This window comes from Galeopterus variegatus, unplaced genomic scaffold (assembly GCF_000696425.1).
Source record: "Galeopterus variegatus unplaced genomic scaffold, G_variegatus-3.0.2 Scaffold2064, whole genome shotgun sequence".
NCBI lineage: Eukaryota > Metazoa > Chordata > Mammalia > Dermoptera > Cynocephalidae > Galeopterus > Galeopterus variegatus.
Genome location: NW_007728175.1, coordinates 165,763 through 179,890, shown reverse-complemented (window position 1 = coordinate 179,890; position 14,128 = coordinate 165,763). Strand labels below are relative to the sequence as shown.

The 14,128-nt window shown below is 42.8% G+C and overlaps 1 protein-coding gene across 1 annotated transcript in view; it reads right to left on the bottom strand.

Moving 5' to 3' along the window:
* The window catches only part of BCL7B (B-cell CLL/lymphoma 7B), a 20,137-nt gene extending 7,985 nt beyond the window's left edge, over positions 1 to 12,152 (bottom strand). The window contains exons 1-3 of the mRNA XM_008580320.1: positions 12,125 to 12,152; positions 12,024 to 12,060; positions 9,262 to 9,337 (exon numbers count right to left, since the gene is read on the bottom strand). Of these exons, the coding sequence (XP_008578542.1) occupies positions 9,262 to 9,337; positions 12,024 to 12,060; positions 12,125 to 12,152 (141 nt within the window). The remainder of the gene's footprint in view (positions 1 to 9,261; positions 9,338 to 12,023; positions 12,061 to 12,124) is intronic.
* Positions 12,153 to 14,128: the final 1,976 nt, after the last annotated feature.

Here is a 14,128-nt window from a genome sequence, read left to right as displayed (position 1 = left end):
AACTAACCAGACTCTGGAGGAAAACAAGCACTATGAAAGACAATAAAGAGAACAATCTGTTAGAAGCAGCAAACTAATGGGACAGAAGAATTGAAATTAAACATAGCAAGTCTCCTCAGAATGATAAGGATGATACTGGAGAGTTGTTTTGAAGAAGAACCAATTGAGAAAATTTAGTATGAAAAATATAATTGTTCAAAATAAAAATTGAGTGAGTTTAATAGCAGAAATAGATACAGCTAAAGAAAAGATTAATGATGGCCAGCCACCAAAAAGAGATTAATGAGGGCTGACAGGTTAGCTCAAGAGAGTAGTGCTGGGCCAGCCCGGTGGCGCACTGGAGAGTGCGCCGCTTGAGAGTGCGGTGGCGCTCCCGCCGAGGGTTTGGATCCCATGTGGAGACCAGTTCCCACTCACTGGCTGAGCGTGGTGCGGGTGCAGGCGCAACACCGAGGGTTGCGATCCCGTTACCGGTCAGTAAAAAAGACAAAAAGGAAAAAAAAAAAAAAAGAGAGAGAGAGTAGTGCTGATAACACCAAGGTCAAGGGTAACAGCCCGTACAGGCCAAATGCCAAAAAGCAAATAAACAAACAAACAAAATGAAAAGAAAAAATATTAATGATCAAAAACTAGGTTAAGAAACTCAGCATGGGGCCGAGCCATGGCGCACTCGGGAGAGTGCGGCACTGGGAGCACAGTAGCGCTCCCGCCACGGGTTCGGATCCTATATAGGGATGACTGTTGCGCTCATAGCGCTCACTGGCTGAGCATGGTGCGGCCTGTCTCAAAAAAGGACCAAAAAAAAAAAAAAAAAAAAACAAACCTCAGCATGCATCAGGAAATGATAAGAAATGAAATGAAAAGAGAAAAGTTAAGAAATAAAGCAGCTACATGTACACATTACAGGATATTCCACCAGAAGTCCTGGGATATCAAAGACAGATAAGAAATTCTAGAAGTTTCCAGAAAGACAAGAGAATCAAGATCAGGTGACATCAGATTTCTCAACAGCAACACTGAAAGCACAACAATTGAGTAACAGCTTCGAAGTGCTGAAAGAAAATCATTTTTAACCTAGAATTTCATATACTGGTAAAATTATCAGTTAAACATGAAAGTAAAACAAAGATAACCATATTTTCAGAAAGTTTTCCCCACAAAACTAACACCAAGGTCACGGGTTTGAATCCCCGCACAGGCCAGCTGCCAAAAAAAAAGAGAAATTTCTCCCCACAAAAACCCTCTGTGACAAAACTCTTGAAAGATGTAGTCCAGCAAGAAGAGAAATTAATCAAGGAGAAAGCAATGCCATAGGAGCAAAGGATAGTAAATAAATGCTTACTTTGTCTAAATAAGCAAGAACTTAAACAAGAAATATCTGTAAAAATTCTGAACTGAAATTCCAGTCAAATCTAAGGACCATCTAAGGACCAGGGAGGAATGGAAGTGGAGTGGGGTGGAGACCAGAGATGGTTAGATTGTGTTGTGGGTGTTTTCACATTCAGAGGGAAAACAAGGATTTAGATAAGCCTTATACATCAATAGGGAAAAATAAAGAGTACAAGTCTTATTAGGTTAGAAATAGCCAATAGAAAATAAAAATAAGATGAAAAAGTAGTGTGTAGAACTATCAAATCAGCAGAAGTAAATCTGTCTAGATTGAAGTAAAGAGAGAGGGGGGAAAAAGTATATTATGGCAAAAATCCTTGCCCATAGAATTTTTTGGTGGTCACATTTTCCCAGCCTTCCAGGCTGATGGATACATCACAGGCTATTCTGAACATGCATAGTAAGTGTACATGTCATGAGGCAATGTCTTGGAAACACCTTGAATTCACGAAAACACTATTTGCCCATCCATCCACTCTTCCTCCTGCTGCCTGGAACCTATAACATATGTGATGGCTGGAGATTGGCCTTGGAATATAAGGTCAAAAATGAAGCAGAGGAATAGAAAGTTGTTGTTTAATTAGCATAGAGTTTTAGTTGTGCAGGTCCCCTTACTGGCCAGCTGCCAAAAAAAAAAAAGAGTTTTAGTTTTGCAAAATGAAAATCAAGAGTTCTGGAAATTGGTTGCACAACAATGTAAAAGTACTTCACATAACTGAACTGTACACTTAATAAATGGTTAGGGGGACTGGCCGGTTAGCTTACTTGGGAAAGCGCGGTGCTGAAAGCACCAAGTCAATGGTTAAGATTCCCTTACCAGTCATCTTTAAAAATAATAATAAATTAATTAAAAATAAATAAAATAAAATGAATACAGCCATTATTCTCTAAAAATTTGAGAAGAATAAAAAAGGATCAGAAAGCTGGAAGAAACATGGATTCCTAGGAACTCTTTTGGAGACAAACCACCACATCAGCCTAGGATTTCCTCTAAGATAAAGAACAGAATTACAAGACACGCCAGTCAAATATGAATCAAAAGGAAGACAGGTTACAAATTGTAATATCAGACAAAATAGAATTTGAGGTGAAGAAAGGCTGGACATAAAGGGCAAAGAGGGACATTATATACTGGTAAAAGGAATAACAGGTCAAGATGATATAACAATCATGACATAAACATACATGCATCAAAAATGTAGCTTTAAACTACACAAAGTGACAACTGACTCACCAGCTGTCAAGAAGCAAACCCACAATTTCACACACTCCTTTCAGAAACGTATAGAAAAACATACAACACAGAAGGTCTGCATAATACAACCATGGCTTTTCAGTTAAAATGTATTCCCTGTTTAAATTGCTTGTAGTTTCAGTAAATTTCCATTTACTAAACTCTCATTCTGTTTCTTCCTATCTGCCTTTTTAAGATAACGCTTCTGGAGCAGAAGTCTCATTGTGCACCTAAGGTATTTTTGCAGGACCTATGGAGTTAGCTTGGCCCAACACAAACTGAGGTGGGCTGGTTGAGCCTGCAGACCTCTCCAGTGAGTCTGCCCTGATGTCTGATGGGTTGTCAGATGGCCAAAGGCTCCACCTCCAGCTAACACCACCATTTTTCTGAACATGCAGAGGCATGCAGACGGCTTGCAGCACCTGTGCAGATCGCTGGGGAACTCCTTCAAACCTTTTAACCAATTGCGATCCCCATGACTTGCACCGCCCCAACCACTTCCCCATAAATATACCTCCTCTCCTGCTATGGATAAGATGGATTTGAGATATATATATCTCCTGTCCTCTCACTTGGCCACCTTGTGAATAAACCTTTTTCTCTGCTGCAAAGACTCATGCCTCCGTGTGTGGCTTTCCGTTGCATGAGGGCACCATTTTCAGTATCAATAACATCATAAATGCTTCAACTGATTAATTTCATACCTAGACAGTGTATTTGTTTCAATCACAGTGAATGCTCCGGTTAAATCAAACTAAAATTTGGCCCAAGAAAGCCTCTGTATTCCCATACTTGTAAACAAATTGAAATCTAACTTAGAAGTGTGCTTCTGTAACAATAGCTGAGTCTCAGCCAATCACAGCAGCCATACTTCAGCCACTCACAGGCAGCCAACTGTTTAAACTGTGTTCAAACAAGGCAAACCCCAACCTGTAACCAATCCAGCTGTTTCTGTACCTCACTTCTCTTTTCTGCACATCACTTCCCTTTTTCTGTCTATAAATCATAACTGATCATGTGGCAGTGGCAGAGTCCCTCTGAATCTGTCCTGATTCCAGAGGCTGCCTGATTTGTAAGCAGTTCTTTGTTCAATTGAACTGTTAAATTTGTTTACTAAAGTTTTTCCTTTAACAGTCCAAAAATCAAATCACGAACCTGGTAACAAGAGAAGTCCCAATAATTCCAAAGAACTAACATCCTGCCAATTCAATAAAATTAAAACAATTTAAAAAGAATAGCTTTAAAAAAAATCTCCCTGGGGCTAGCCCATGGCTCACTCAGGAGAGTGCAGTGCTGGTAACACCAAGGCCACGGGTTCGGATCCTATATACGGATGGCCGGTTGGCTCACTGGCTGAGCATGATGCTGACAGCACCAAGCCAAGGGTTGAGATTCCCTTACCGGTCATCTTTTTTTAAAAAAAAGAAGAGTAACCCCCATAAAACAAAAAAGGAAATAACAATGGCAAAAACTAACAAAATAGAGAACAAAGCAAACACAAGAAAAGATTAACAAAAATTACAAAATAATTCTTTATAAAGATTTTAGAGGCTTCCCATCAAGATGGCAGAATAGACAGTCCCCAGCATCACTCTCTCCCACAAATCAACAAATTTACAACTATAAAAAAGCAACAACAGCCAAGCTGGGGCCACTAGAGCTCAGGGGAAGAGGAAGGAGACCTACAGAGTGCATGAAGGCGGGAGATGCCATGATGAGAGAAAAAAAAAACTGCTCCGACCATTTTGTGCCACAGCAGCTTTAAGGCTGGAGCTGCTGAGCGCACTGAGTAGGAGCAAAAGCTGCGGCTATGCCCTTTGGATGAAGTTTCTTGGAGGCGGCAGGGGAAAAGAGGGCCTTGGTGGCCCCCAGGGCAGCAAGACTACTAATAGGGTTCCCATGGACCCACATAGGAGCAAGGAGCCACAACAATTGAAAAAAAGGAGCCACTCAGAGGCCGGTGAGTCATCGCAAGGGACTGGTGCACAGCCTGTCCCATGGGAAGTGTTTGGAGAACAGATGGTAGGGGAGATGGGCCCTCCGGGGGAACACTGTGGCACTGCAAGGACAGCTGACCAGCACCCCAATCAGCAAAGGACCACTCAGAGACTGGTCAGGAAGATAGAATTACACGGGGGTGCAGTTTGATGAAAAGCCTCAGACCCACATCAGAGTTTCTACACAACCCAGGTGCAATAGGTCGCTGGAGAGTCAGAAGTACCTATAAAGTCAACCATTAAAACCTGAGCTGCACAAAAAGACTTCCCTAGAGAATGAGCAGCAAAGCAGCAATTTAGCTCAACCACAGAGTTCAAGTACTGGTCCCCACAGGAAGTTCCCCCATTTTAGAAATAAGCAAAGGACAAAATATTAGTTCTGGCCCAGGCACACCACCAGTGCCTCAGGCCCACCCAGGGACCTGAGGCATAGAGCCAGGGACCAGACCCCCCTCCCACAACCAGGCACACAGCAAGCACCAAGGAGCATGCCAAAACCATCACCTACATGTGGGTGGCCCACCACAACCACAATAACCACAGCTGCCACAAAAGCAGCTAGACACCACAACCACCATGCAGATGGTCCACCAGCTACTGGAGTGCATTGACACAAAGAGAGTCACCAGCAGAGACCAAAGAAAAGAAGAGGATGTCTCTCTCCACAAAGCCCATTCCAGAGTGACAGAAGAAGCATCTGCTCTACAATAATATTAGGGGACCTGAACACACCTCTCCACATTGGACAGATCATCTAGGCAACAAATCAATGGAGTAACCATTACTCTTTCAGAAGGAGAGAAGAAATCTAGGGTAATTATGGGGGAGGGGAGGGGGGAAGGGGTAGGGAGGAGGATGGGGAGAGACTGGACAAGGGGCATAAAGAATAAGTACAATTTGTAACAATACATATGCAAGTAATATTGATTTGATCAACATGTCAACCCTGAACCCCATAAATATGTATAATCAATTACAATTCAATAAAAATTTTTTTAAAAAAAGATTTTAGGAGCAAGATGACAACATAGTAGAGAAGAAAATGCAAATAAAATAAACACAGAGTGAAAAAAAGGCAAAATAATTACCAATATGGGCCAGCCCATGGCTCACTTGGGAGAGTTTGGTGCTGATAACACCAAGGCCACAGGTTCAGATCCCTATATAGGGATGCCCAGTTAGCTCACTTGGGAGAGTGTGGTGCTGACAACGCCAAGTCAAGGGTTAAGATCCCCTTACCTGGGCTGGCCCGTGGCTCACTCGGGAGAGAGTGGTGCTGATAACACCAAGGCCACGGGTTCGGATCCCATATAGGGATGGCTGATTAGCTCAATGGGTAAGCATGGTGCTGACAACACCAAGTCAAGGGTTAAGATCCCCTTGCCGGTCATCTTTTTAAAAATAAATAAATTAATTAATTAAAATTAAAATTAAAAAATAAATGTGAAAGTCAAAACTAAAAAGCTAATAGAAGATGCAGAAGTTCTTTATGACTACAAGACAGGGAATGACTTTGAAACAAGACCCCAAAAATAAAAACATTAAGGAAAAAATTGATTAATTTGATGCAAAAAATTAAAGGACATTACTGACAAAGTTAGCAGACAGGTGACACACCAGGCAAAGACATCTGCCACATAAAACTGACAAGAGGTTTCTATATCTAGAATATCAAAGAAACTTTGAAAATCAGAAAAGTAAAGATGGGAAATCCAATACAAAAATAAGCAATACATAAGAAATCAGAGAAGAGGAAATCCGAATGGGTAAAAAGTATCTCAAGAGATTAAATGATCAACCTCACTAGTGATCAGAGAAATGCAAATTAAACAAAGAGATACCACTTTACACCTATGGGACCAGCAGGTGTTAGGAAACAGGGAATGTCAAGCTGGTGACAATGTCAGGAAACACGAACCCTCATGTGCTACTGGTGAAGTGTACAACAGTGGTGCAGCCATTCCGGAGGAAGACCTGCAGCATTTAGAGAAAATGATGATATACGCACACCCTATAACAGAGCAATCCTACTCCTGAGCATCTAATCCAGAGAAAAGCTACAAGTCCTCAAGGTGACAGGTATGAGGGATGGCCACTGCAGTCATTTGTGCTACCAAAAACCTGGGCACAATACCCAGAAACAGACACAAAAGCAGACACTTGAAATATGACAAAGGTGGGTGGCTCTACAGGGCATGAGGAAAATGGTTTTTTTCAATAAATGAGGCTGAGACAAATGTATACCCACATGGAAAAACATGAAATTGGGCCCCTTCTTCGCACATACACAAACATCAACTACAGGAATGTTATAAGTGGGAACAGAACAATACACTTGTAGGGCAGGCCCGGTGGCGCACTGCTATAGTGCGCCGCTTGGGAAGCGCGGTGGTGCTCCCGCCAGAGGGTTCGGATCCCACATACAGACCGGCCGCTCACTGGCTGAGCGAGGGGCGGGAGCAACACCGAGGGTTGCGATCCCGTGGCCGGTCCCGGTCCGGTACAGGCGCGACACTGAGGGTTGCGATCCGTTGCCGGACACGAAAAAAGACAAAAAAAAGGAAAAAAAAAGAACAATACACTTGTAGAAGATTACATGGAAGAATATCTTTATGGCCTCAAAGAAGAAAAAGATTTCTTAAGACATTCAAAAGTACTAATTACAAAGGAAAAGATGATTATTTTGTCTACATTAAAATTAAAAACTTGTTACTCAAGACACCATAAAGAGAGTACAAAGCCACAGATGAGAAAATGTATGGAGAGCATATAATCAATGAAGGGCTTATGTCCAGAACATAGGGAATTCTACAAGTCATAAGAAAAAAACCACAACCAAATAGAAAAATGAGCAAAGGACTTAAACAAGCACTTCCTAAAAGAGGAAACCCAAAAGACTAATAAACACTGAATAGTGCTCAGACTCTTTAGTAATTACATAATTATGCATCAAATTAAAGCCATGATGAGATATCTTTACACACAAGTCTCACACAACCAAGTGTTGATAAGGATTTGGAGGAATGAGAACTCACATATTTCTGGTGGTAAACAATAAATTGGTACAATCACTATGGAAAATAGTCTGGCATCAGTATAGGTCAAAACACACAAACCCTAAGACCCAGCAATTCTACTCCTAGGAATGTATCTTAGGAAAACTCCTGCACATGTTGACCTGGATACCAAACAAGAATGTTCATAGGGGCATTGTTCCTATTACTGGAACTGGAAACAACCCAACTATCTATCTACAGGAGAATCAGAAAGATATTACAGTATGGTCATATAATGAATATACAGCATACATAGCAATGAAAAGAAAGAAATAGCTCCAAGACAATATGAATGAATTTTACTAACATAATGCTGAACAAAAACAGAAAGACACACAAAAAACAAAAATAGATATTTTATGGGCCGGCCCGTGGCTCACTCGGAAGAGTGTGGTGCTGATAACACCAAGGCCCCGGGTTCGGATCCCATATAGGGATGGCCGGTTGGCTCGCTGCCTGAGCATGGTGCTGACAACACCAAGCCAAGGGTTAAGATCCCCTTACCGGTCATCTTTTAAAAAAAAAAAAAAAGATATTTTATGATGCTGTTGATGTAAAGCTAAAAATGTTTATAAATGATTGGAGGAGTAGTAAGAAAAGCAAAAGCAGGAGAGTGACTACCTCTAGACCATAGGGAGGGGGATGTTGGAAAGAGTTACAAAGAGGTCTTCTGGGGGGTTGACAGTGCTCTATCTTTTGACATGAGCGGTTTTTATAAGGGTATTAGGTTTATATTTATTCATTATACTGTACGTTTATGTTTTATATACTTTTCTGTGTTTTATATTTGAATTTTTTAAAAACTAGGAAAAAGAAGTTGGAAACAATCTGGGTATTTATCACCCAGGAAGGTGTAGATAAATGTAGTCACTGCAAATAATAGGATACAATGCAAGAGTCAGAAGTAATAACACTATTTCCATTTACAGATACATGAAGAATTCTCAAAATCAAGGATTAGCAAAAGAATAGAAAAAGTTTAGAGCACAATGCTAGATATACGTAAGTTTTGTAAAAAAAAACCACACATATGAAACAAAGCTATGTATTTTTCAAGAATATACAGGAATCCAAATAAACCCATGGAAATGAATCAGAAAGGCATATATCAGAATCAGAGAGGCATAAATACACATAAGACACGTACAGGACAGGGTAGCTAATCAGATAGGAGCAGGTCTCAGCAAACTTTTTCTTAAAGGGCCAGATTATAAATATTTTAGGCGTTGTGAGCCATTAGGTCTTACGGCAACTACTCAGCTCTGCCACTGTAATTCAAAAGCATCAACAGACAATAAGAAAACCAGTGGGCTTAGTTGTACTCCAATAAAACAATATTGACAGGCACAGGGAGCAGGTCTGTGTTGCAGTTTGTCAAGCCCTGGAAAAGCAGTTTGGGTTAAGGGAAATGAATAAAGAGGGAAATAATAGAGAAAGGCCTTGCATGGACCAATGACAGAGGGTGCCTTGAAGTATTTCCTACTCAATTCTGGGGAAATAAATTCATTTATAATTAAGAGACAATCAAAGAAACAAATGACAAAAACAATACCTTTCTGTTGTTTTGATTTTCTTCTACACTTACCTCCTTGCTGTCTGTCACAGGAACCCACTTAAATATCCTAAGGGACGTGTCACCCACAGTCACCCACTTTTTCTCCCTAAAAGAAAGACACTTCTTAGAATTGATAAAACAGTTAAATAGATTTTCTGTCCATAACTTATGCTTTTCTACTTCTCAGCAGATTATTCCTTCAATCTAGAATGCCTCTTAAACTTCCTCTCTATCAAATTATACCTTACCTTTTGGTGCAAAATCATCCCTTCCAGAAAGACTTCCCTACCAAATTCCTTTGGCTCTGAACCCTCTACTAGCCACCTGTCCTCATGTACAGTGTACCAAAGCCTTTTTTTCTCACAGACTACACCAATATAGAGTACAAGCACATTTTCAAACCCAGGTATTACCTAACATCATTATTTTCCAAAATTAATTCAATTCTGCTAATATTTATACAGTCCTACAACAGAAGGCACTGCAGGAAGTAAAGGATGCATAAGATACAGTCCCTATCTTGGGCACTCATAAAGAATGAAGAATGTAAGGAAATCACTAACACATGAAGGTGGCAAGGAAGTTAAGAAGGCTGAAAGACAAAGACAAGGCTATCGCACGGAGAACAGAACTCCTATTACTCCTGTGGAATGGGGTGAAACATGACTCCACTTAAAAATAATCACAGGAGCAGGACAGGATGCTACTAGCTAACAAAGGTAAGCTTTACGCTGGCTTCTGGAGGAGGTAAAGGCTGAGCCATGAGAAGACTGCTTTAAGGTTTTACTTTACAGAGGAAGTAACATTTGGGATATGCCTTAAAAAAAAATGAGTAGTTTTCTGCCCCCAGGCACATACCTGAGGAAAGACAGAGTCATTCTAGAATAAAGGAGTATATTACAGACAAGCAGAAGTGGGTAGCTTGAAACTGTATTTGGGGAACAGCATGCAATCAAGTTGTGGGAGATAAGGCTGGAAGGTAGTTTAAGGCTGTTCTGGAGAAGGGATTAAAACTCAACCTGATAGTTGAGGAATACACAACATACACACATACACATACACAAACACACACACAGCACCATGTTGCACCATATTTTTTCCATTTGCATGTGAATTACTTTGCGTGCTTTTTCTCTTTATCAAAAGTGTATTTCTAATCATACTGTGGGAATGCAGATGTCACTTACTGGAGTATAATCTTCAGCGAAGTCTAGGAAGAGATCTACATTGGCAACCAACTGCCTAACCTCATCTCCTTTGCATCGAAAGCCTCAGAAGCCACTTATGGACTCAAACCATAAAATATAGCACTCGAAACAGCAATTCTAATCTGTCTGTAGCCATAGCACGCTGTTTGCTCACGGGTCCCTTCTGGCATACCACTTATTAAATGGCATGACAGTTTTTGCCTTTTACAGTGTTTCTGATCTATCAGTCAATTTACCAAATTATAACTTCAGTAAAGATGACAAGCTATTAATCTTCAAAATCTCTTATCACTCCATTACTACTAAATATACAGATAAGTAGAAATAAACTTATAGGACAGACTTTTTAATTAAAATAAATTTGAAAAAAGAATGTTCTGACAATTATAGAGATAATCTCTAAATCTCTCTAGGCTGATCTTGGACTGATTGTGCCTCCTCTCCCGTCTCCACTTAAGGGTCCCTCCAAGGAATAAACAGTACAAGAAAGACACACACGTGCTGCTGGGGGTAGGGAGTGGTAGGTGTGGAAGTGGTAGGATCCCATTTCATTTGGGGTTACCAAGACTACATAAAGAGGGCTGGCCCGTGGCTCACTCAGGAGAGTGTGGTGCTGATAACACCAAGGCCCTGGGTTCGGATCCCATATAGGGATGGCCGGTGTGCTCACCGGCTGAGTGTGGTGCTGACAACACCAAGTCAAGGGTTAAGATCACCTTATTGGTCATCTTTTAAAAAAAAAAAAAGACTACATAAAGAAAGAGAAAACTATTCTGAAGAAATTTTTAAATTTCAACCCCGAAGTTCAAAACTTTGTGAAAATCCTTTTGTCTCTCCTAAAAGGAAAAAAAAAAAAAAAAAAAAATCACTTTGGGCTGGCTGGTTACTCGGTTGATTAGAGCAGGGGGCTGATAAAACCAAGGTACGGGGTTCAATGCCTGTACCAACCAGCCACCAAAAAACAAAAACAAAAATTAAAAAAACCCTCTGATATTTGAAGTGAGAAAAACGAAACCACTCAGTGCAATGTGACGAATGCTTTGGGGAATAAGCAAGAGCCGAAGCAGGGAGCTTACTGGGAGGCTGGAGCAGATGAGAGGATGGTCCTCTGGCCTGGGGCGCTTGTGGGGGTGGCCAGAAATGGTGAAGAGAAAGGTGTGCCTATTCTTAGGTTTCACCAAAATCTAGCATGATGAAATGTGGAGGGGGTAACCATGAATTATTTAATTAATATTTATACTGAATTTCAACTATATACGAAGCCCCTGGATATGAGAAAAGAAACTTCCGTCCTGTGGGGAAATGGGCAAATAAACACGCAAAGTCCTCAGTACCAATGCCCCTACAGGGGTGGAGGGTGAGGAATGGAAGGCTTCCTGGAGCCCTACCTGGGCTTTCAAACTATTCATAGTAATCAGCGGGAGAAAAGGGCTCATGAAGTTGACTGTGAAAGCTTAATGTGATGATGCATGGGAGTTCCTGACTGAAAACAGGAGCTCAACCAGCGTCTTCAATGAACGTTACAGAAGCCGTTTCCCACCGACTCTACTGACAGCTCCCAAGGCACCAAGAGAAAATGCTAACCAAGGGGAAGAGAAAGGTTTCCGTTTCGATGACCACGCTCGCTCCCGTGGCAGGCAGATTCAACGAAAACTCTCACCAAACTTCCACGACTTACTACGTACAGCGCTCAGTCTGGCAGGCTGAAGCCATTCGACGACTGTTCGCTATTATCATGGGGTAGTTCAGAAACGCAGGAGGGGATGCAGCCCCGCAAAGCAGGAGCGCTGGTCCCCGGGAGCGCCAGGTACAGGTGGGCAGACGGCTGCCCCCAGCCTGGAGCGCGGCCGGAAGCCTGCAGCCACGCCCGGGAGGCGGGCGGCCGCGGCAGGTGGGCGGGCCCGCGAGCCGGGCGACCCGCTGATTGGCCACGGCCGGCGCGCCCTCTCACCTCACGGTTCTCATTCCCAGCTTACACACAAGCCACAAGAAACATACGGTCATGCATCACTCAACAATGGTGATACGTTCTGAGAAAGTTGCTATTTCTAGGTTAAACAAGCCTGCAAAGCATTTTATATCACTATATAGTTTGATATGGCATAGTGGTTTTACATTCCCAAGCTTGTCAGCCCTACAGAACATGTTCACTTGTGCATCCATCATTCCTGATCTGAAATAAGGGAGAAGGCAGAGGCTCTTCTAGAACTCACCACCAGTTACCACCTAGGACTGAGCCATACATGGTTCTGCTGACCATTTACTTCACTGTACCTGAAATGGCTATTTCTAGACATGAATTACTGACTGTGGTGCATCTACATACTAAGTCAGAGGACACTGGCCATGTAACATCAGAATACAAGCAAAAATGTCTGACCCGCCCACACACTCCCATTATTCACTGAATTCTCCAAGACCTGTGTTCACTAACAGCTTTGAGAAAATTCCCCTCTTGGGGTCTGGGAGCCCCTGGTACAAACATGGTATGATTTTTTTTTCCTTCTCTGGGAAGGAGAGAGATTAACAGACAGAAACTATTGTTCTTGGGGCCAGCCCAGTGGCGCACTCTCCAGTGCGCCGCTTGGGACACCCCTTGGGGCTGGAGGCCTCAGCGCGCCTGCGCACCCCGCCCCGGGCGTCCCTCCCGAGCGCCACGGGAGTCTCCTGGGCCGTCGCTCCGGCCGGAGTGAGCGGCCGGCAGGCGGCGCGTGCTGAGAGCAGGGCGAGGTGCGAGGCGCTGCCGCTAGGGTTCTCAGTTCTTTCCCAGGGGGTTAGGAGGTCGGCACCTTCCAGCTATGGCCAGAATCGTTGCAACAACACAGTTTATGGAGTTGACCTGCTGCCTCTCATGTCTAGCGCCCTTGCTCCCCAGATAGACTGTTGTGTTTTAACCACAGGGAATTTTACACCATTCTTCAGGATGCCTTCAGGCCTTTGCATACACGTTTCCCACCTGGAGTTCTCTGTTATCTCTCCACCTGATGAACTAACTACTTTTCCAACATCCAGTTCAAACTCTGGCCTTTCGGGTTCCATCCTTGTTCTTACTTAGCACTGTACTTCACTGTCTCATTTAATTCAGCGACTGTTAATGAAACAATGCTTATTTGCAAGGCTTGGTTCTTGATGCAAGGCTCTGTACCAAGAGTTCAGGACGTGAATGTTTTTGCATTCAAAGAACTTTCAGTTTTGTAGAACATGCAGACCAGAGAACGGGTATTTAAAATGCCATTTGATGAATGCTAGGCTGAGAGAAGTACAAGATGCTATAACAACCTTAAGGTAGAAAAAGTACCCTTGAGGGCCGGCCCCGTGGCTCACTCGGTAGAGTGCGGTGCTGATAACACCAAGGCCACCGGTTGGGATCCGATATAGGGATGGCCGGTTCGCTCACTGGCTGAGCGTGGTGCTGACAACACCAAGCCAAGGGTTGAGATCCCCTTACTGGTCATCTTTTAAAAAAAAAAAAAAAGAAAAAGTACCCTTGAGCTGACCTCTGAAAATAGGGTAGATGCTGTTGCTCCAAGGCCTGTGTCCACAGACTCTACAGATGCTCAATAAATGTTTGGGTGGGGGCCGGCCCGGTGGCGCACTGCTATAGTGCGCCGCTTGGGAAGCGCAGTGGCGCTCCCGCCAAGGGTTCGGATCCCACACACAGACCGGCCGCTCACTGGCTGAGCGAGGGG